Source organism: Echinops telfairi, unplaced genomic scaffold (assembly GCF_000313985.2).
Source record: "Echinops telfairi isolate 266 unplaced genomic scaffold, ASM31398v2 ScPeMD7_9;HRSCAF=40, whole genome shotgun sequence".
Taxonomy (NCBI): domain Eukaryota; kingdom Metazoa; phylum Chordata; class Mammalia; order Afrosoricida; family Tenrecidae; genus Echinops; species Echinops telfairi.
Genome location: NW_022103906.1, coordinates 73,855,890 through 73,879,883, shown reverse-complemented (window position 1 = coordinate 73,879,883; position 23,994 = coordinate 73,855,890). Strand labels below are relative to the sequence as shown.

Sequence of the window (23,994 nt, the reverse complement as noted above, 5' to 3'; positions counted from 1 at the left end):
TGAACTTTCTGAAGAATCATGGTATATTTATATTCTTTTCTAGTTTATATAAAGGGTAGCATATTTTGTTAACTTTGCTTTTTTTTCTCATATAGTATTACCTCTTACTTACTCTTTTTTAGTGATTGTAAAATATATTATGTAAATGTACTATAATTTATTCACCCAGTACTATGTCTGTGAACATTTAGGTCATTTCTGTTCTTTCACAGACACATGTGTGCATTTGGCATACAGTGAGTATCAAGATGGGTCTGTAAATACCTTTCTCTGATGCTGTTCAAGCAGTGACGTAAAGATAACCACAATGGCTCAGTTTCAAAGTGACATATTATCTTAGGTACTTCTTGAGAATAGGCTCTATTGGTTTGTGATTAATTTTTTGAGAAATAATCTTTGTTCCTAAAGAATGGTGAACTATGTTTGGTTGCTTATAGTATCATTCAACTTGAAGTGTAACCTTTTTAATGGAGCCTTATGGTTTAGATGCTTGAAACAGACCAGGTTATTGAATCTCAGCTGTAGCCCTCCTGCTGGACAAACCTTCAGGCACTGGTTTCCTGGCTTTTTAAAGCAACAGCTCTAATACAATAGAAGTGATTTGGGCCATTTAGGACAGGTTTAGAAGTGCATTCTTGTTAAGAGGAGCAGGGTTCTTCTTTTTTCTGAATAGGTAAAATTTGGAAAGCAAATAAAAGCTCCCTTCAGCTCCTTTACTGTATGCAGAAGATGCCGTGCTACTTCTGCATTATACAGGGATGGAGGCAGGAGTCTCGGATCCGTGCAGTGGGGGCTCTGCAGACATGCATATTTGCAGGCCTAAATTTGTACAGGGCCTTTATTTATTGTCCTTGTCCTTTCTGTTATTCGTTCATTGTGACCTTTTAAAAGACTGTTGTGAACTAGTAGACCAGCTAGTAACAAACATCCCACATCGCACGGTCTCATTTTTATGAATATAACTGTGTGTGTGTGTGGATCTGCCAAAGTTAGTTGAGTTTAACTTATTTAAAAATAACGTAGGTCAAACTTCCCTTGCTGTCAAACGTCCTGAAATTCTTGTTAAAGCTGCAGCTCTCTGGGTAACCACTTGTCGGTGAGCATTCTTTCAGCAAGTACTGTCCTGTGTCTGGCATTTTGGAGACATTCCCTTCTAGAATTGTAGTTTCCATTCACAGTTTGAAAAATAAAGCATAAACATTTCTAATTTCAGATCAATAGCAAAAAGAAAGAATCAGCATGGGAAATGACAAAAAGTTTGTATGATGCGTGGTCAGGATGGCTCGTGGTAACACTAACAGGATTGGCATCAGGTAAAGAAAAATGTTAATGAATGAATGAATTTAATTTAATTTTTGAAGAAAAATTTTAAAGCAATCCTTTTCCATCAGAGGCCTGAACTGTGAATAACAGTACAGTTCTCTCTCGTTGCCTCAGTTATTAAAGGTAATACTGGATTCTGTAAAAAAATAATTGTTTACTTTAGCAAAATGTTCCTTAAGCATTAGCCATGGAGGCAGGAGGCTCTGGGTCTCGTGTTGACTTTGACACTTGCAGTGTCTTTCCAGCTGGATTGATCTGTCTGATTGAGCTCACTTTCTATATCTGTCAAAGAAGTGGTATGCACTTGATGATCCGTAAAGTATGTTTTGGTTTTAATATAATACCAGAAAGACCCAAACCTATTGCCATGGAGTTGATTTCGACTCTTAACAGGTAATAAATATTTATTGAGTGCTTACTGTGTGTCATGCTCTGGTTTGTTCTAAAATAGTGGTTCTCAATTTGTGGGCCGCGACCCCTTTGGGGGGGTCGAACGAACCTTCCACAGGGGTTGCCTAAGACCACCGGAAAACACATAAATATTTCACAGTATATAATTACATATTGTTTTGTGATTAATCACTATGCTTTAATTATGTTCAATTTGTAACAATGAAAATACATCCTGCATATCAGATATTGTGATTCAGAACAGTAGCAAAATGACGGTGATGAAGTAGCAACGAAAATAATGTTATGATTGGGGGGGTCCCCCCGCATGAGGACCTGTATGAAAGGGTCGCGGCAGGAGGAAGGTGGAGAACCACGGCTCTAAAAGCTTTCCAAAGTGGACTCAGCGTCATCAAGCCCGCTCTATAGCCAGTGGAACTGCTCCACGGTTTCCAAGGCTCACGACTTCACGATGCAGATGGCCCATCTTGCTTCTGTGGCTGGCGGTGGGTTCAAACTGTTGACCTTTCGGTTAGCAGATCAACAATTCATCTGCAGCGCACCCAGAACTTAAAAAAACTTTCCATGCACTCAAACCCGACGGCACCGGTGACATTCTTATCAGCAGTTGGCAGCTGGGGAGACTGATGCACAGAGAGGTTAAGCAACCTGTTCGGAGCCATACAGTTAGTGAGCGTTCAAGCCAGGATTTGAATTCAGACAGTCTAGTGAAGTGGAAGGGTGATGAAACGAGGAAGGCGCTCGACAAGATGGATGGACAGAGTGGCTGCCACCCTGGGCTCCCACATGAGAGCAGCTGTGAGGGTGGTGCAGGGCCGGCAGATTCCATTCTGTTGTACATGGGGTCGCGAACGTGGGAGCTGACTGGCTGGCACCCGACGCTGGCAGCAGCAGCTCAGGAGCCTGCAGCTTTAACCACCAGTATGCACAGAGTGCTCACAGTCCATGCGTGTGAGACTCCAAGAGATAGCATTGGAGATCTGCAAACAAAAATTAAAGACTGCTCTAATGACTTTCTAATTCCATTGTGGGAGATTATGTCCAAAAGAACTTGAAGAAAAATAAACATTTGTGTGGAGAACAGAAGGAAGTATGATAACTCTAATTGGCAAGGACAAGGATATTGTGGCTACCGGGTACTTGGCTAAGGGGGCCTGGTGGTGCAGTGGATTACACATTGAGCCGCTAACCACAAGGTCAGCGGTTCAATTCCACCAGCCATGCTGTAAGAGAAAGATGAGGAATTTTGCGCCAGTAAAGATACGTTATCCCAGAAATCCACAGGAATAGTTCTCCTCTGTCTTGTAGGGTTGCTATTACTTGGAATCAACTTGATAGGGGGTTTGGTTTGTTGTACTTAAATAGTTGACATACTTTTTATGGTAAGTAAAATCCAGCTTTTGATCATAAGTGTGTGTGCTTTTTTAATAGTTTATGAGTCAGATAATGTTTTTCCCCCCTGCTATTTAAGGAAAACACTGCCAGTCTATTAGTTTTATAATTCGTAAATTCTATAGGGTATTAAGTTTGGTTGGTTCACACCCTTTTTGATCTGTTGATTAATTCTTGAGTTGAAACATACTAATAAAGACCTCACTTCAATGATCAGATTTATGAACCTTCCGGCAAGTCTTTTGAAGATTGTTTTAAATAATCTTTTAGACACTTTTGTTGGATCACAATTAATTTGATGTTATAAACCTGTTTATAACTCTAACCATTATGCTTTATATCCTTATGATACTTTCTCTCAATCTCTTGATACTTCTTCACGGAGCCTTCCCTAGACTCGAGGAGTTTATTTTACTAGCTCCGGTGTGCTTTTACAGGAGCACTGGCCGGATTAATAGACATCGCGGCTGATTGGATGACTGACCTAAAAGAGGGCATTTGCCTCAGTGCGCTGTGGTACAACCATGAACAGTGCTGTTGGGGATCTAATGAAACGACATTTGAAGAGAGGGATAAATGTCCACAGTGGAAAACATGGGCAGAACTAATCATAGGTCAAGCAGAGGTAAGCCATCTCCAGTTCATTTAATTATAGAATTACCCACCTATTGTGTAATAGTATTTTGTTTTATAAGACGGGCTAGGGAATCATGATGTCAATTTAGATGGTTGCAATCTACATTAAAGAAAGAAAGCAAAAATACATGCCGCAATGAAGAAGCAGTTTTAAGATTTCTTATGCGTTAACTATGCAGGAATATACACATGTACTGAATCAGAATATGTGGTTTTCTTTCCGTGTGAGTTGTGGTAAAAAGGAAGTGAAAGTCACACAATAAAGGATCTGTGTAACCAAAAATGTCCATATGAAGCCAAGCTATTAAAACTTTAACATGGAAATCACTAAGATCGATCGAATTATTAAAAGAAAGTATGGCTTACCAAAATTCTGTAAAATGACCCTTTAGGTGTCATTTCCTTGAAGAAACTACATTTTCTTTGTGACATTATGGCGTTTGAATGATTCTTCTACTACTCTTAATGTTCTGTAATGAAGTCATTGCCGTTGCTGAACTTGAACACTGTCAGAATGTATGTATCTGCTTTTAAGATGAACAGTATGCTATTTCTCACCTGACCCAATTGAATTGCCTTTTGGGTTAGCCTGGGTTGACTAGAGAAACAAAATTCATAGACACGCATATGTGTATAAGAATGAGGTTTATATACAAGAACAATTGAACATTGAGTAAACAACCCAGCCCAGTCCAGATCAAGTCCATAAGTCTGATATTAGCCCATATGTCTGATACTCATCTATAAAGTTCCCTTCAGACTCACGAAACACATGCAATGATGCCGAATGCAGGAAGATCACAGGCCAGTGGGTGATAAGTCTTATGAATCCAGTGGTATTGTAAGCATCTCAGTGCTGGCTTCTCCAGCCCCCAGGGCTGTATTAGGGTAGGTTCTTTGGCTTTTCCTCAGGGATGGCTCGCAAGGAGTGAACCTTGTCAGTAGAGAGTCTCCAAGGAAGTGAGCCGAGAGAGAGTGTGTGTCTCCCGCTTCCAAGGAGGTAACTATAGTAGTTTCCAGAATCCTCAGGAGAAGCCCCTGCCCACACAGAGGCCCTATTGACTCTGACCCAATTGACAGACTAGACTCCACCCCTTCACTCTTAATCCTTTCAAGTCTCAAATTGACACCAGATTATGTAACTACCACAGACCACCCCTTCTCAATTTGACACTTGCACATAACTCTTTAACCATATATAATATTCAAACAAACAACAATAAAATCATATCTGTACCTACCAGAATAAAACTAAAATGCATATAATTCAATATGTGCCACACTTATCTAAACATAATATTTTGTAAGTGAACAAAACAAAAATATCCCATGAATATATTCCAGCACCTATGAAAGTCTGTAAGCCAGACACTCATGCCTTTATCTGCCCCATTTTGGGTATCCAATTTCTATACTACCCACTTACATCAACCCAGCGCTGAGGAGACACTCAGCTTCTTTGATGTGAAGAATCTTCATTCCAGTTGGAACCTTGTGAAATCTGCATCCATAAGCAAAGTCAAATCAGGACAGGCAGCCCATAAAGTCAGCAACAACATGCACCAGTTCACAGGCTCAAAAATCTTCTCTTCATCTAGTCAGATTCTGGTCACCTAAATATGGGCTGCCTCACTTAGCTTCACCAGGGTGTCCATTGGTCGCCTCACCATTAGACCATGGGCTCATCACAAATTCTCAACAAGCTTAGCTCCCTTGTGCTAGGTCATGAACTTCAGACCAGTCAACCCCCTCTCCTCTTCTCTTCTAGTTCCTGTAAACCAGGTTCATGGGTATCAGTGGCCAGACTCAACCCATCTCTCTATTGCTGATTTTCTCCCGCTTCCACTCAACAAGTGGATCCAGGTGGTCACCTAGCAAGCATTTCAGCTTGCCCACAGGCCTCCTTTAATGTTCAGTCCTAGAGAGGAGTTTTCTTCATGGTCCCAGATTTTTTCCAGCTTCTGACAAAAAAACACTAGAATTCAAACTTCAAAAAGCCGTTTTCTTCATTCTGTCACCGACAGCCCCTTAGGTAAGACACTTCAAATACAAACAGCCTGAGGACTTCAGAGCACCAGGTGGGGCTTATCTTTTCAAAGCCTTCTTTTCAGATGTGTCCTAAACCCATTTAAGGATTTAGATTTTAATGACTCAGGGAAAGTGGGCTTACCAGCTCTCTATTTTTATACTTCCCAATAATCCTTTCTATCAGTCATTATATAAACGATAATAAACAGAAGAAATCAGTATAAACAAAATAGACTCAGACACTAAACTCAATTCTTAAAACAGTCAAGTTCAATCCTTATTTAGTTTATCTTAATCCTTTATCTAAACAATTCTATTGATACAAAATATGGGATTAGGCCTCTGACAGTATCAAACCAGTCAGGCTTTCTGTCAGCCATTTTGACATTCTGTCAGCCATTTTCTCTAAGCAGCATGGTTTCTGAGAAATTCAGACAGCGAGTTCTACCCCTGAGCTCAAAATACACATTAATCACATTCATTCTCTCCATTTCAAACAGGTATAACCAAAGACAATAACAAACCATAATAATCGAAATTTTAACATCCCATATTCTTTCCAGAAAATAACCCAGTAAACTGCATGGACATATCTGACATCAGGCTAGACAAAGAAGAAACACTACCTCGTGGGAGACATTAAACAAACATCCACTCACCATCTTTGATTTGTTTCTCTAGTACCCCACTCCTGGTACCATAATGTGTTAGTCTGGGTGGACTAAAGAAACGAATTCATAGACACTCGTATGTGTATACGAAAGAGCTTTATATACAAGAGCAATTGAACATTGAGAAAACATCCCAACCTAGTCCAGATCATAAGTCCATAAGTCCGATGCTAGCCCATATATCTGATACCAGTCTATAAAGTTCTCTTCAGACTCACGAAACACATGCAATGATGTCTCCCGCATGCAGGAAGATCACAGGCTGGTGGGGGAGAAGTCTTGTGGATGTGTTGGTGGTGTAAGCATCTCAGTGCTGGCAGGGGTCTCCAACGTGGTTCCATCAGCTTCGAAACTCTGACTGCCTCAGGGTAGCTTCATGTGGCTTCTCCTCAGAAAATTTTCGCAGGGAGTGAGCATAGAGAGAGAGAGCGTGTGTCTCTCGCCTCCAAGGAGGAATACAGGAGTTCCCAGAATCCTCAGAAGTAGGCATGCCCCCACAGAGGCCGCTGACCCAGTTGACAGACTAGAGTCCACACCTTCACTCTTAATCCTCTCAAGCCCCAAATTGACACCAGATTATGTAACTACCACACCTTTAAATTATTTTCAGAAAGATTGCAGTGGACTAAATCTGAGTGGTTAGCCAATGCATTTTTGTGTCCACCAGTGTTTATAACCTTGGTTTGTGGGTAGGCAGAGATTGGAGCTCAGTTGAAGTGCCCTTGGTAATAATGTTTTAGGGATCAGAAAACAAGTAGGAAAAACACTAATTGGGCCATGGCTCCTTGGTATGGAGAGCAATATGTTTTGGCGCACTCAAGTAGTTTGTTAATATAAAGCTTTTTTTAATTGTAGAGATAAGTTGGTTACAAATTTTTTTTTTTGTTGGTTACAATTTTTAACAAAGCTCTTCAACAGCAAAAATGTGCTTTAGGGACATACTCTAAATGAAAAATTCATGCTATGAAACTTTGCTTTTTAGGGTCCTGGTTCTTACATCATGAATTACATAATGTACATCTTCTGGGCCTTGAGTTTTGCCTTTCTTGCAGTTTCCCTAGTAAAGGTGTTTGCTCCATATGCCTGTGGCTCTGGAATTCCAGAGGTGAGCTGTGCAATATTTAGTTGTCATTAACCGTCAATTGTTTGATGTTCTGAGAAAATGATTTGAATTATGAAAATTTTAAAGATGTAAATGTCAGTTGATTATGGACATTGTTGAAAATAATCTTACCAGGAGTCAGTTCATCATTTACTGTGGAGGTGGAGTTCCTCTTTTTCTCATCCCTCATATAGTGGGGTTGTTAAGCCAGTTATCACCAACGCTGAATAAATACCAAATGCCTAGGAAAAATATCATGTGGCCTACAATGTTTTAATTGATTAGTTGATAATTTACTTATGAACCTGATTTTAGTACATTAACTCTTTTTATAACTGAATTTTGATTACTGAAATTAATGATTATTTAATGTGGCAGATTGTACTTATAAGTACTTTTTACTTTAAATGTTTGATTATAAACATTTCTTATCAGCAGTAATTTACAGATGAATATACTTAGAATTTGTCTTGATATGAATGCATTTCCTTTCTTCCCTCTTTTTATTTTACTATTCTTAAATTATTACTGCTTTTTCTAATGAAATTCTTGAAAAAAATGAAATTGCAGTGGTTTTTAAAACTGTACTAAGAATATTAGGTAACAATATTTACGGAGTTGGCAGCTGTCACTCATTCTTTTTGATATATAAAAAAATACCCATAATTGTCATATTTTGGGAAAGCATAATGTTCTTCTACTTGACACTGAATGAAAATGACCAGGCGACATCTAAGTATTTAGATTAGTTCTACTTTAGAATGACTACAATTTTGCCTTTTTCTGATTATGTAACTACACTCCTTCAAATTAAGGCCTCTAGTCACTTTAGCCTGGCCTGTTGTTTTAACTTTGTTCACGATAAAGGTCGCCCTCTGTCCTTGCTTGGGTAGGGACGTAGAATATGACACAGATTTAGTTCACGTAGCAGAGTAGATAAGGCTTTTGAAAAATTTACTTGTGCAGTTATTCTATAATCTGCAAGTAGTTTTGTGACTAAAGCATAATGATCACTCAATTTATTATGTTAAAGTCTCATGTGTTTAAATGAACATTAAGATGACTTAATCTTTTCCTTTGCAGATTAAAACTATTTTGAGTGGATTCATCATCAGAGGCTACTTGGGAAAATGGACTTTAATGATTAAAACCATCACTTTAGTACTGGCCGTGGCATCAGGTTTGAGTTTAGGGAAAGAAGGGCCCCTGGTGCACGTTGCCTGTTGCTGTGGAAATATATTTTCCTACCTCTTTCCAAAGTACAGCACAAATGAAGCTAAGAAAAGGGAGGTAAGTGTCTCAGTGGTCATATGACAGAAACATATCTGCTACAGACGTAGTCATCCGAGGATTTCTTGGTGGAAAGATCACATTTGGGATTCGTTTATGCCTCTTTTTCCTGTTTTGGATAATCTCCAAAGCCTTTCTGGAATCCATTGCAAGTGCTGAAAGGGCCATCTTGTAGTTTTGAGAAGCTTGAGCACAGCGGCACCCGATCCAGAACAGTAGAAATATGGCAGTGATGAAGTAGCAACGAAAATCATGTTATGGTTGGGGGGTCACCACCACATGAGGAACTGTATGAAAGGGTTGCGGCATTAGAAGGGCTGAGAACCACTGCTTTAGCAGTAGGTTAATCATTGGGCTACTAACTTGAAGGACAGTCGTTCGAACCCACTAGCCTCAGCAGGACAATGAGGCCGCCTACTCCGGGAAAGATTTACAGCCTCGAATACTTCATGGAGCAGGTCTACTGTGTCCTGCAGGCCCAGCCTGAGTAAGCATCAACTCAATGGCACTGGGTTTTGGGTTAGCAAAGCTACCTGGCATCCATTGGGTTTTAGTCGGATTTCCTTTCGTTTTCATTTTGCCATAGGCCTTGCCCAATCTCAAGTGTTTTAAAAATGTAATATTATTATTATTTTAAAAAATTCTCACCATTATGGGATTTATGAGGGGATTAACCTCTTACTATTGAGGTCACAAGGTTCACCATAGAGCCCTCTGGTCCAGAGCACCTCTTCCCAGCCATGCCTGTAGCATGCTCTGGTGTCTGACGTCCAAGCCTGGTCTCTCGCTTTCTGCCCTCTCAGCCAGCGTTACAGAGCTCTTTAAGCACGGCCCACTGGCACTCCACTCCACCGTCAGGCTGAGCCCGAAGACACACAACTCTAGCTCCAGGGCTCAGCAAAGCCAGCTCCCTTTACATACCTGGAGGCACCCCCTTGCACAAGCAAGCCTTCCACCTCCGCTTTCTCACTCTGGGCTGGTCTGCCCACCGCTCTGTCCTGTTGCCCTTGCTGCCCTGCTCCATAGTCACCGCTCTGTTCAGCCGCTTTGGGGGTCGGGGGAGAGGGGGTGACGGCTCTGTCGACCGGATTGAGGAGATTCAGCTGGAACATTGTTTTTTACTGTTACATCTCATCATCAGTATTTCTCCGAACCCAAAGAAGCTAACTCCCTCTAGGGAGCAGAAAGTCTCATCTTTTCTCCTGTGGAGCGGCTAGTGCTTTCCAACCACCGACTGTGCAGCCCAACGGGAACCCACTAAGCCAGCAGGGCTCTTTAAGGATTTCTCCTGGCTTGAGAAACTCGGCCCTTGTGTTTTCCTCCAGAGGCAGTGTTTGATGCCAGTGCAGGTGGGGTGTGCCGTGTGAAAGGAAAGAGCTCCCAGTTCCGGGAGGAAGCTCCGAGGACTCATAACCTCTTGCTTGCTGTTCAAACCAAAGATCCACAGTAACAGGGACACAAGAAATCCTATTTGTTTAGTTAGAGGGAATTTCCTGTGCTCTTTTTCCCCACTAGGCCAGCCCCAGGTCTTGGAGGAGACTTTTGAGCTTCCTATTCCCAAACCCCAGCTCACGGCCACCCAGCTGATTCCATCTCCTGAGCGTTCCCCAGATGTTCCCAGTTCACTCTGGGTATTTCCTAGACAAAACTCCTGGTAACTCTCTCGCTCTCGTATTTAGGAGCCCCACACGAACCCCTTTGTGCTCCCACCCTAGGTCTGCAGCCCGACGTGGTGCACGGGGCTTGTTGTAGGAACATTCCATTACCTTTTAATTCAGTTTCTCATGGATTTTTTCTGAAGCCTCCTCAAACAGACCTTTGGATTTTTAAGGGGTGATTTTTTGAAACATCTTATTTAATACTGGAAACGCAAGGGTCAAGTGTCTCTGGCCTCTACAGTCCCTTTTTATCATATGACCTGGTGCCGAAAATAGATAATTTGTAAATGTTAATTTTTCAATGGAAATATTTTGTTTATTTGAATGTTAGCATTAAAATACTGTCTATATGTTGGCCATAGACATTCTAAAAGTGGAACACTTTAGAGCATCATAGCTTACTAATTGTATTCCAGTATTATATAATATACTATATATAATATATAGAGTACACTATATACCACATAATGAAATAGTTGGCATTATTGATTAGTTCCTAATAAAAATGTATCTGGTACTGTACCTGTTAAATGTGGAGTTGGGAATTCAGTTAAACAGATGTGTATTCTGTACTTCTGTTAGTGGAAGGAAAACAAATGAGGAAATTCCGTGCCCTGCTTTCTCCCAAATGAGCAGACTTTGCATTCTAAAGCCAGGTAGAGTTTAATTTAAATGAATCATTATTTTTAATTTATCAAACTTTTATAAAGTACTTACTGGATGCCAGTCACTTGTTCTGAGCACTTTATATGTAGTTCACTCAATCCTCCTGAGGTAAGTAATATCTTCACATCCCCATTTCAGAGAAGAGGAAACAGGTGCAGAGCAGTTAGTTAATTGATTTGCCCAAAGTTATACAACCAGTTAGTGACAAAACTAGTATTTTAACCCTGAACCCCGACTGTGTCCCTGTCATCATGTTTCATTTAATTTTGATTCTTTAGAAATGTTCCTTGGGAAATGTGACTATGGAGGATTTGAGGAGTATTCTGGGTAGCCTCAAATACAGTTTGCTGAAGGAAAGTAGTGGGGAAAAAAAGATTCTCAGAGAAATTATTACCAATAAGTAAGAGTCCTATGAACTTACATGCATAGGAACCAGGCAGTAACAAAACAGTGACAAGATAGCCAGAAGACAGACCCAGAAGAACATGCATGAATGTGTCTCTCGCGTGAACGTGCTGAATTGCTGAAGTTTCGGTTAATCTGCTTGGTGGACTGGGACTCGAGTGACGGTGTAAGGATGCGGCTCTGTACCCTTGCAGTGATGGCATCGCCAGGGGCCTGGGTCGGGCTTGTTGTCAGTAGTGGCGTTGTTTCGGTTCACATGGAGCCCTGGTGTAAGGTAGAATGGTCCTGTGGCACCTTCGTGGTCATAGGTCTGTGAAAGTCCCTCCGGTGTAGGGCACTGAAAACGTAAGGAAGCGCAATAGGTTTTCAGTTGTGTCTCTTGCCCCCATTTGAAAGAGAGTAAGAATGAACGATGGGGCAGTCAGCTCTAAAACAGAAGACAGATGTGACAGCCTACCTAAAACAAAAAGAGAACTTTCCATCCAAACCTCGTTAATGCTCTCTTCTCTCGCAACTCCACAATCCAACTGCTTTCCCCTGACAACATTAATTTTACGTTTTCAAACCTTTTTTTGTGATTTAGGTGAAGATTTGCAGAGCAGATCACGAGTTTTACATGCAGTGATTTATATATATTTTGTTTCAACTCATTCATTTCCGTTTCCTCAATGTACCATTGCTTATCCTACTTCCTTCCAGTGTTTCCTGTTTCTGTTCCTCTTCTCTGTAACCTTAAGGACCTTCTGTCTTTAGTGGCTTTGTGGTTACACGTTGAGCTCCCAATCACAAGGTCAGCAAGTTCAAAACCACGAGCTGCTGCTCCTGAGAAAGAGGGCTCTCTACTCATCAAGAGTTCCAGTCTCAGAAACTCACAGGGCAGTTCTGCCCTGACCTGTGGGGTCACTATGAGTCCACATTGACGGGAGGGCAGTGAGTTGAGTCCTTGGGTAAGTGCTACCCATCGGATCTTCAATGGGTGATTATTCTAACAATCAAACATGTTTAGACATGTCTATCATTCATTGTCTCCTATTTTTTCACCGGATGTTGAATGTGTGAATGACCTTTCAATTAAAGCAAAAGAGAAAAGAAAATCTTTGTGGAAGAAATGAAGACTTGTCCTTTGTTTGGGGAGGTGGCATAAGTTTATGTTTAGCTAAATTTAGGAGAGGTATTTAGAAAATCCAAGTAAGATGAAGAAGGTTTATTTGGTGCGTAAGCGTTGATATGCAAACATGAAAACACTAAGCCACAATGGTCTTTGTAGGTGCTGTCCGCTGCCTCTGCTGCAGGTGTGTCTGTCGCCTTTGGGGCCCCGATTGGAGGAGTGCTTTTTAGTCTGGAAGAGGTAGGTTTAAAAAAAAGGCAGCAATTAAAAATCATATATATTTGCCATTGCAAATATATTTTGTGTGTTTTTCTGTTTTATAGCTGGTTATATTTGATACTGACTTTGCTTTTAAGTTTTCAGATTGATTTTCACAAAGATTTTCATATCCTCTTTTAAAAATGCTAATTTTATGTTTTAAATTGGTAATACAGTCTCATGGTTTTACTTCCATCCTGGCGCCTGCCTTTTTCTTCCCTGCCTAAGCAACTTTTCTTGTGAATCCGTTTCTGAATGTACATATAAACCATGATGATTATTCTTTTTTTTCACTCATTCTTACATAAATTTTAATATACTCTACATGTTACATGCTCTGAGGAAAGTTTTTTTAATCTATTACGCATGGATGGACATTAGTGATTAAAGTTTAATTTTATTCTGTTGACATATATTTTAAAAAGCGATGTGAATTGAACTTAAGAGGGGATATTGAAAACAAATGATCTCTGTAGGTTAAATTATATTTTATTTTTACTTAAAAAAACGTATAATCCTAAGATGATCTTTTTGTGTATGACTTTTGGGACACGCAGGTGCTGATGGGTAAGGACATGGTCGTAGTCGCTGAGGGGGGAATTTTGGTTTAATGCTTGTTTCAGTGCTTGAGACAGTCCCACTTTTGCATCTTGAGTAGAAAGAGTTCTGTTTGGATTTGCTTTTTTCTTGTAGTTGTTTGTGGGGTTTTCCCCACATATATTTTTTTAATCTAGAGGGGGCAAATGAAATAGAAAATAGGTATTTAAAAGCTAACAGGATATAGTGGTAGTACATTTATTCCAAGTGACCGCGATTGCATTCATGATAAAGCTCATTTTGAATAAAAGGCAATATTAAGTATTCTAAATAATTACAAGTAATCCTGGTCATCTTTATAAATTTGTAGTGATGCCATCGCCAACGTTAATAAAAATCAGCCTTTTTCTTATTACGCTCCATTCCATGTGTGAATTCTAGCTGCAGTAAAATTTAGATCGATGGTAGTTACCATTCAAATTATTATAAGAAACATCTTTTAATATCATAGCACTAATTTTCGTTTCCTTTTCTTTTTTTAGGTTAGCTATTATTTTCCTCTCAAAACTTTATGGAGATCATTTTTCGCTGCTTTAGTGGCTGCCTTTGTTTTGAGATCCATCAACCCATTTGGTAACAGCCGCCTCGTCCTCTTCTATGTGGAGTACCACACGCCGTGGTACCTCTTTGAACTGTTTCCCTTTATTCTCCTGGGGGTGTTTGGGGGGCTTTGGGGAGCCTTTTTCATTAGGGCAAACATTGCCTGGTGTCGTCGGCGCAAATCCACTAAATTTGGAAAGTACCCTGTTCTGGAAGTTATTATTGTTGCCGCCATCACTGCTGTGATAGCCTTTCCCAACCCTTACACTCGCCTCAACACCAGTGAGCTGATCAAGGAGCTCTTCACGGACTGTGGCCCCCTGGAGTCCTCTTCCTTGTGTGACTACAGAAATGACATGAACGCCAGTAAGATCGTGGACGACATTCCCGACCGTCCAGCGGGCAGCGGCGTGTATGCAGCCATATGGCAGTTGTGCTTAGCACTCATATTCAAAATTATAATGACAGTATTCACTTTTGGTATCAAGGTAAGCGTTAATGCGATGTGCTGTTTAAGTATTCTTAGCATGTTCAACTCTTAGAGATGGAATAGGGAAATGGATTTTTTAAATAAGTTTTTTTATTGTGAATTGTGTGCAAGTTTACATTTCAGATCATTAGTTTTAGATTCAACAACTTAGGCTATGTATCAAACTCCTAATAGCTTGCCTTACCCTACCCTCCCACCCCCCACCCTGTGCTCCTTACCCGGAAATGAAATTTTAGTTGCAAGGTTGTGGTTTTAGAAATGTAAGGTGGAAAAGTCTTTGGGGTTTAATTTTAACTAATGGGAATTTTTGTTTTAGAATATATTTTTGAGCATGTACCTGTTATGTTGTGTGAAAAAAAAAATCGTCTCCAAATTTAGCCGCTTAGGATGACCTCTCCCGTACACCCTTTTTATATTGGTTCAGCAATTTGGGAAGGACTTGGCTGGGAATGTTTTGCTGTGGCCTCTTGTGGTTACCATAAGAAATGACATCTTAAATACTTCGTCATATGTCTGGCACCTGGGCTCAGAAGACTCAGACAACCAGGACTGGAACAGCTCTGTTTGCCTTTGATTTTTATAGCATGGGTCCCTAAAAACACAAACAAAACAGAGAACCTGTTGCCAGTGAGTCAATTCTGACTCATAGTGACACCCCCATGTGTCAGGGTAGGAGCACACTCTTAGGGGTTCTTGCTATAATCGTTTGGAAACAGATCAGCATGCCGTTCTTTCTTAGTGCCACTAAATGCATTCAAGCTCCCCACTTTTATGTTAGTGGCCAAGAGAAAACTATTTTTGCCATCTAGGTATCTATGGTGGGCGCAAGGTAGTTGAATTTCTTACACTGTATGCAGGGCTTCAAGAGCAATTGTCCCAAGAGCACTGTTTCTAATCCAGCCTGCCAAGGAAGACACACAGTATGACTTGTGATGCAGTGTACGCATTAGCCAGAATGTTTACAAAGGCCTGCCTGTATTCAGGGGAAAAGCACTTAACACTCCCTCTTACTGAGGAGTGTATAAGAGACTTGTGGGAAAATGTTAATTCCACTTGTATTCATTTCCTATTGCCACTGTAACAAATTACCATAAACTTCGTGACTGAAAGCAGCACAGAGCAGCTGGAATCAAGGTGCTGTATCTCCTTCTGGAGTTTCTAGGGCGAATCTATTTCTGGCAGCTTTTGGGCTGCTCACATTCCCTGGCTCACCGCCCTCATGTCTTCATCTTCAAAGATGGGTGGAGTCCTCGGCGTGGCTCTGACCTTCTTTGGCATTCACCTTGCACTCTGACTCTGACTCCTGCCTCCCTCTTCCACTTTCAAAGAACATTGTAATTACATAAGGTCCACCTAGATAATCCAGGATAATCCCTCTATTTAAGGTCAATTAATTGGCAACTTTAATTCTGTCCACAATCTTAAATTCCCTTTGCCATGTAATCCACATCTTCACAGGTTACAGGAATCAGAGCATGGCAGTTTTAGGGACCGAGTGTTCTGCCGTCAAAGAATACTGAATTCATCTTTTGAACACATGATTTTCTGTTTTGTTTTCATGAAAAAATTGTGTGTTAAAATGTTTCCTGGCTTTTTAAAATAATAGTAGTCTCAAACAATATCTGTCCTTTTGTGGCTGACTAATTTCGCCTGGCATCATGCCTTCTGGGCGCATCCACGCTTCACACATTCGTCGTTAGCTCGTTCATGTGGTTCCGTTTTCCATCGTTTGTACGTGGCACCATTTATTTGATCACAGCTTCTAGAAGCTATGTTTTTGAAGCCCTCAGTCTAACTATTTTCCTGGCAAATGATTTAAGTTTCCTAATTTAAAATGTACACCAGGGAAGGCGAATTTTTGAGCGCACCATGCAAGCATGTCTTTATCCTCCGCATCTGGCAGGTGCAGACAGAGGGGGAAAAGGCAGACTTTGACAGTGAGGGCTGTGCTGTAAGCCTTTCCTTTCCACAAGCAGCTCCACCACTTTTAGAGCGAGAACGTCAGCATGTTCCCCGTTTATCACGATGCTGCGTACTGGCCCAGTTATGAAGACTTTTGTTTTCTTTATGTTGAAGTGTCATCTGTCCCCAAGGCTCAGCTCTGAACTTCGCATCACTAAGTGCAACAAGCCCCGTGCTCTTTGCGTAAGCAAAATCGCGTATCCCAGGTTATTAATCAGCTGTCTTCTAATCGGATACTGAGTTCTTTTTCATACAGTCAAGCTTCTTGGGACATTTGCTCGGCCTCCAGATCGAGTTCAAGTATAGTGATAGGATACACCTTGTCGCACACCTTCCCTGATTTTAAAGCATGTAGGATCCCTGGTTCTGTGTGAATGGCTGCCTTTTGTCTATGTACAGGTTCCATGAGCACAACAAAGTGTCTGGTGTGCATTATTCTTTGCGATGTTATCCTCGCAGTCCAATGCCTTTGCGCAGTCAGTAAAACACAAGTAAAGATCTTTCAGGTCATTTCTGCTTTCAGCCAAAATCCATCTCGACATCAGCAGTGTTATCCCCCATTCCACCTTCTCTTCTGAATCCAGCTTGAATTTCTGTTAGCTCCTTGTTGGTGCATTATTTTCAGCAACATTTTACTTGCACGTGATATTTTCCACCTTCTGTTGGGGCACCTGTTTCAGGAATAGAGAAGCACAACTCTGGGTCTCTTCCACGTAGATGACCAGGTAAGGTTACCTTCCATATGTCTTGACATGCATTTGCGAATGTGGCTAGTGCTGCGTCCGTTTATTGAAATACTTCAAGTGCCGCTCAGTTAATTCCTCGAGCCTTGCTTTGGGCCCATGCCTTCCGTTGCAGCTTGAGCCTCTTCCTTCATTATCAGCAGTTCTGGATCATGTGCGCCTCTTGAACTGGTTACGTGTCAACCAGTGTCTTCTGGTACAGTGACTCTCTGTGCCTTCCATCTTCTTTTGGTGTTTCCTGCATCGTTTAATGTTTTATTCTTTACTATCGCAGCTCCAGGCTTTAATTTTTTCCTTCCCTTCTTGCAGCTTGAGAAATGCCAAGTCTTTCCCTCCTCTCTTGTTTTCTAACTCGAAGTCTGCACAGTTCGTTATTATGATCCTTTGTCTTCTCGAGCTGCCCTGGGGGACCTTCTGTTTAGCTTCTGGACTTCATGACTTCCTCCACCTGCTGCAGCCACTTTACAATCAATGGCAAGTTCCAGCGTTACCGTATATACTCGAGCTAAGCCGAGGTTTTCAGCACATTTTTAATGCAGCTTTTGTGGTAAAATTAGGTGCCTCTGCAGATATTCAGGTCGGCTTATAATCAAGTATATACGGTAATTTCTGAAATCCATTTGGGTCTTTCCCCCTTTCTTTCCTATCTTTTTAATGACCGTCTGGCTTTTTCGCATATAGGGTTTGTGATGTCATCCCACAACTCATGGGACGCTCGGCCGCCGCATCTTACCTGCTCTGGAGACGGTTCTCAAGTCAAGGATGTGCCTTGGCTCTCGTAGACATGCTTTAATTTTCTTCAGTTTCACCTTGAATTTGCACATGGGCAGTGGATGGTTCTGTTCCACTGTCGGCCTTGTTCTTGTTCTCCCACCAATGCTAATGAGTTTCTCTGCTCGCCTCTTTATACAGACGGAGTCTACTGGATTCCTGTGTATTCCAGCTGATGAGTTCCATTGTATAGTCACTGCTGAGATTGTTGAAAACCTGTTTCTAGTGCATGAGTTGTTGGTCTTACAAAATTCTATCATTTGATCTCCAGCATTGCTTCCATAGCTAAGGTTATATTTTCCAGCCATATTGGGCATCCCCAAACCAGTAATTACCAATGCATCTTGGCGTCATATTTGAACAATTTCAGACTGCAGAAATTGGTAAAAATCTTCCATTTCTTCATCTTTGCAATGAATTGTTGGCGTGTAAATCAGCATAATAATTGTCTTAACTGGTTTTCCTCCTAGGTGTATGTATATACCTGTGTATTCCATTACTGACAGCATTGTACTTCAGGCGAGATCTTGAAGTGTTCATTTTGGCAACAAAGGCGATGATCATTCCTGGTATAGTAGTAGACCATAGGATTATTCAATTCAAAGTATCTATTCATTTCGGGTCACAAACGTCTAGGCTAGTTATCTTTAAGTATTTCATTGAATTTTTGAGAACTTTAGTTTGCCTGTGTTTATACTTCAGACATTCTGATTAATAATGTTTGTAGTTGTTTATATTTGAGTTCTACCAAGTCATCAAATGAAGGTCCTAAAATCTCTACTTGTCCCATGTCATTAACTCTACTTTGACATGGCTGCTCTGACCCAGTCATGTCTGAGCACATTCCGGCTTGAGGCACCCATTCTGGTCTCTCTCATCGATGCTCTGCTGCTGTTCCTAGGGTTTTCCTTGGCTGAGCTTTTTTTTATTTTTTTAGAAGTAGATTGCCAAATTCTTCTTCCTAGATAGTCTTATTCTTTTTATTTTTTTAGAGTGACTGTATTCTTTCCATCTCCTTTAAAAAAAAAATCATTTTATTAGGGGCTCATACAACTCTTATCACAATCCATACATCCATACATGCATCAATTGTGTAAAGCGCATTTGTACATTCATTGCCCAATAGTCTTATTCTTGGGTTGGCCACTGATACCAGTCTATTCTGAGCAGTCCTTCTGGCTTTTGAAATATCAGTGGTCCAACAGCCACATGCAAGTGACTATAGTACAACAAACTGACAGGCTAGTGGTGGTAAGAAGAATCTAGTTTTTCTATTATTTGCTAATTATGTAGGAAGGATATAATCTTTGAGTGCTTCAAATACAATATATTTGGCTTTAGTACAATTCTTTACCCTCCCCACCCCCCCACCCCCATCCCCCACCGTTTGATTTCACCATGAACTAATGAACATTTTTCATTAGGGGATCCTCTGAGCTAAAGGATAAATAATGTTTAGAACAGTATCTTTTTGCTCCAGAGAATATTGTTTGATCCTAAATGAAGCTAGTCTTGTAACAGCTCTTGTTATTCTATTATTTGTATGAGGGTTTGTTTTTTGTATCAAAGAAATATGAACAGAATCAAACGCCTTAGAAGCAAAGCCATGGGATGTAAGCATCAAGCACTTACGTGGAGGATCTGCCTGATTAAGCGTTCTGCTGTCATCCCTGCAGGTCCCATCAGGCTTGTTCATCCCCAGCATGGCCATTGGAGCGATCGCAGGCAGAATTGTGGGGATCGCGGTGGAACAACTTGCGTACTATCACCACGACTGGTTTATCTTTAAGGAATGGTGTGAAGTTGGGGCTGATTGCATCACCCCTGGCCTTTATGCCATGGTTGGTGCTGCTGCATGCTTAGGTAACTTATTAGGTTTGTTTACATATGGTTAAGGTGTGTCTGGCAGAGAAAAGAAAGGATGGGGACACATTCAAGCTGAATTGAACCAGATGCTCAGGGAGGATACCAAAATCCACTGCCACTGAGTCACTTCTGACCACAGCCGCCTCGGTAAGCTACAGATCTTTAAGGGGACAGAGTCACACTTCTCCCATGGAGTGTGGTTTGATCTGCTGACCTTGAGATTAGCTGTCCAGTGATTACCCAACAGCACTCCCAGGGAGCTCTAAAGGGAGAGAATGATTTAACAGCAATAAAACAATGGTATTATTATATGGTAGTGGTTTACAGTTTACCTGTCTCAGAACAGGTGTTGATAGAACATGTTGATGTTGTATAGTATCTTTGTGGTATCACATTATACTTATGACAGAAAACATCTTAGCATAGTATAAACTTAATGTGAACCCTGTCTAAAGACTGTGTGTAGCTTGGTTCCTAAGATTAGATTTATAATAGTGTTTCATAATAACTTTATTTTAGGGGCTGCAGTTAAGAATTTGTTATTAGCCTAGTGAAATAGTTATTTTCTAGCCTTCATTTAATATTTATTTATGACAAATCATGAAAAAGTAACTACACATTTAAATGAAAAGAACAGTATTTGTATTAAGTACTTGCTCATTGCCCTTGATTTGATTGTGACTCATAGTGACCACATGCGTATCACAGTAGCACTGCCCGGTAGTATTTTCATGGCTCTGATCTGTCTTTCTGTGTGGGTTTGAACCTCTGACCTGTATGCTAGCTGTTGAGTGCCTGACCATTTTTAGTACCCAGGGACTCTGTGGGAGAACGTTTATTGGCTTCTTGGATCTGAAAAGTTAATAATTTTTATATTTGAAGTTCCACTTAACCTTTGATTATTATAATTTTACTCATTGTTATTTTGGTTATTATTTTTGTTCATTGCAATGAAAGAAATCCACAAGTTTGTATTTGTTGTTCTGAAAAAGTATAGTAATCAGATTAAAATGGACAGGGTCATTTCCATCAAAGTAGTACCCGTAACCCAGCTGCTCCCCAGGAAGAAAAAATGAGGCCGTTTGCTCTCTTAAAGATTTATAGCCTCGGCCAAAGGGGCGTGTCATTTAGGATTGCCATGAATCAGAATCCACTCGATGACAGTGAGCTCTTTGTTTTTGTTGTGTGGCGGGTGCGCAGTTAAGCTTAGCTATTAAGTGAAAGGTTGGCGGTTTGAAACCTCCCAGAGGCACCGAGGCCGGGGGATCTGCTTTCAAAAGGCCACGGCCATGGAAGTGTAGAGTGTAGTTCTGTTCTGAACCACGCGCCGCGGCCAGGGGTTGGAGTCTATGCCCTAACAACAACTTGTTAGCAAGTGCTTAGTCAGCAGACCCCCTTCTCTCCATCTCTGCTTGCTGAGCCCCCTGTTAGGTGAAATGAGTGATATGAAAAGAAGTACCAAACCAGAACTCAACCTCAACTACAGTCAAGTTGGGGATATCAAGACCAGCACAGGGAGAAATGGTGAGCAATGGATTAGTAACTTCATACGGACAGTGTTAAATGGTAGCATCTGCAAATTTTGCAGCAGAAGAAAAATCTCTCTGAAGTAGTTCAGGAAGGGTAGAAAACAACTTTATTTAAACAGATGAGATGGATGAATTTCGAGAACGTTGTTGAAAATTATAACAGCATGAAGACAAAGGAATTACAATGCAAACACAGTAAGTATCCGTAGACATTGAAGCCACAGGCTATTAAGGTGGAGTGCACTTGGGTTACTTTAAGGAAATGAAGTTGCATTCGTCAGATAGGTCCTGATTGTGAAAAGAACAGAATCCTGATTTAGGAAGAATTAATATTGGATTTGATCATGTAGGTGACAGAGTTCTGGCTCTGACATTTTTAGCTTTATGACTTTGGGAAAGTTCTCTAATTGATTTTTAACTTTCGCATTTATAAAATGGAAACAATAGTTACACACTTCCTATCCTTGCTTTGAAAATTATTTCCGTTAAAGTGCCTATTAAACTGTTAGCAAGGTGCGCGGTATATAGTTTTTTAATATTTTCAAATGGTCTAATTAGCAGCCCTTGCAGGCTGCCTAGGACATGATTGGCATTCCGTAGGTATCTAATTGTATAGTAGACCCTTTCTCCTTTGTATGTTTAGGTTAAAGAACAAACAGGAAGAGTTTAAACTTCACTACAGTATGAACTGAGGACTCTTGCTAGTTTTTTTTGAACAAGAGCATCATGTCCATGGCAGTATTTGGGAAAGATTAACCTGGAAGCTACCGTATATACTCGCGTATAAGCCGAGCTTTGCAGCACATTTTTAATGCTGTTTTCGTGGTAAAATTAGGTGCCTTGGCTGATAATCGGTCAGCTTATTCTTGAGTATATACGGTAACCAACAAAGCAGATGGAAGGGATGGGGCCTAGAAAATAAAGGTGTACTAAGGTTAAAGAGAAAATTCATGAGGGTCTAGAGCAGTGGTTCTCAACCGTCCTCTTGCTGCGACCCTTTAATGCAGGTCCTCATGTTGTGGTGACTCCTCCAACCACACAATTATTTTCGTTGCTACTTCCATCACTGTCATTTTGCCACTGTTATGAATTGGGCGACCCCTGTGAAAAGGTTGGACCCCCAAGGGGGTCGTGACCCCCAGGTTGAGAACCGCTGTCTCCAGAGAGCTTGGAGAGGCCACGTTGTCGTTGCTTGGTGCTGTTGAGTTGGTCTTGACTCACGGTGAGCCTGCGAACAATAGAACAGAATACTGCCCATCCTGCAAGATCCTCCAAGTGTTGTTTACGTTTGAGCCCAATGTTGGAACCGCTGTGTCACTGTCTCCTTGAGGCCTTCTTCCCCTCCCGTCCTGCTGCTGTACCAGCGTCATGTCTCTCTAGGGACTGGTCTGTCTCGACACCATGTCTAAAATGCAGTCTCATGACCCTCCCTTGTTAGGAGCATTCTGGCTGTACTTCTTCCAAGACAGATTTGCTTGTTCTTCTGGCAGCCCATGGTACTCTATATTTTTCTCCAAAATGACAATCCAAAAGCATAGCTTCTTTTCCTGTGTTCCTTATCATTGTCTGACTTTCACATGAATAGGAGGGAAGTAAAAATATCATGGCTTGAGTAAGGTATACTGTAGCCCTCAAATTGCCATCCTTGCTCTTCAGATGAAAGATGCCATGCTGTGTGGACTTGCCCAGTACCATATGTTGTTTGATCTCTGAACTGCGCGTCCGTGAGCACGGATCGTGGCGCCCAGTAAGATGAAATCCTCGACAACTCCTCCTTTTCCCCATTTATCATGCTGTTCATCTCAGTCCAACTGGGGAGATTTTGGGTTTTTTTTATCCTGAGTTGTATTTCACACTGAAGGCTGCAGTCCTTGATCTTTATCAGAAGTACTTCAAGCCCTCCTTGCTTTTAGCAAGCAAAGTTGCATCATCTGCATGTGGCAGACTGCTAGTAAGCCTTCCTTCCTCTGTTCCTGATGCTGCGTTCTTCGTTGAGTCCAGCTTCTCATGTTATTTGCTCAGCGTACAGATTAAAGAAGGAGGCTGCAAGGATACAACCTGGACACATACATTTCCTGATTCTTAAGCCATGCAGCATTCTCTTGTTCTGTTTATACAGCTGCATCTTGGTCCGTGTCCAGATTCCACACGAGCAAATGAGGTGCTTTGGAATTCTCATTCTTCTCAATGGCACTCGTAGTTTGTGATGATCCATACAGTAGAATGCCTTTGCATAACCAGTAAAACAAGTAAATATTTTTCTGGAAAGACAATAACTGAGAGGTGATTTTTCCCTTTTTCTTTTGAGGAAATTGCATAGGACTAGGTGACACACTGGAGCTGGCTTGAAACGGAGGAATCAGTAACTGGGTGTTAGGTCAGTTGAAAGGGAAAGCTCTTTGGAGAAGAAAGGAGTTTGATTTTAATTCAGCAGGGTTTAACTTTTAAAAAAATTAATTTTAAATGTTAGTAGATCACCCAAGTTACAAGATGAGAAAAATGAGACAAACACATCAATAAGATATGATATGCCTAGTTGAAGACATGG

General features: G+C 41.0%; 1 protein-coding gene across 6 annotated transcripts in view; it reads left to right on the top strand.

The window, feature by feature from the left end:
• The window catches only part of CLCN3 (chloride voltage-gated channel 3), a 91,590-nt gene that overhangs the window by 52,922 nt on the left and 14,674 nt on the right, over nt 1–23,994 (top strand). For all 6 annotated transcript variants that reach the window (XM_045286879.1, XM_004696116.3, XM_004696118.3 and 3 more), the window contains 7 exons: nt 1,214–1,313; nt 3,564–3,751; nt 7,444–7,566; nt 8,647–8,853; nt 12,850–12,930; nt 14,028–14,573; nt 19,728–19,914. In XM_045286879.1, coding sequence (XP_045142814.1) covers nt 1,214–1,313; nt 3,564–3,751; nt 7,444–7,566; nt 8,647–8,853; nt 12,850–12,930; nt 14,028–14,573; nt 19,728–19,914 — 1,432 coding nt within the window. The remainder of the gene's footprint in view (nt 1–1,213; nt 1,314–3,563; nt 3,752–7,443; nt 7,567–8,646; nt 8,854–12,849; nt 12,931–14,027; nt 14,574–19,727; nt 19,915–23,994) is intronic.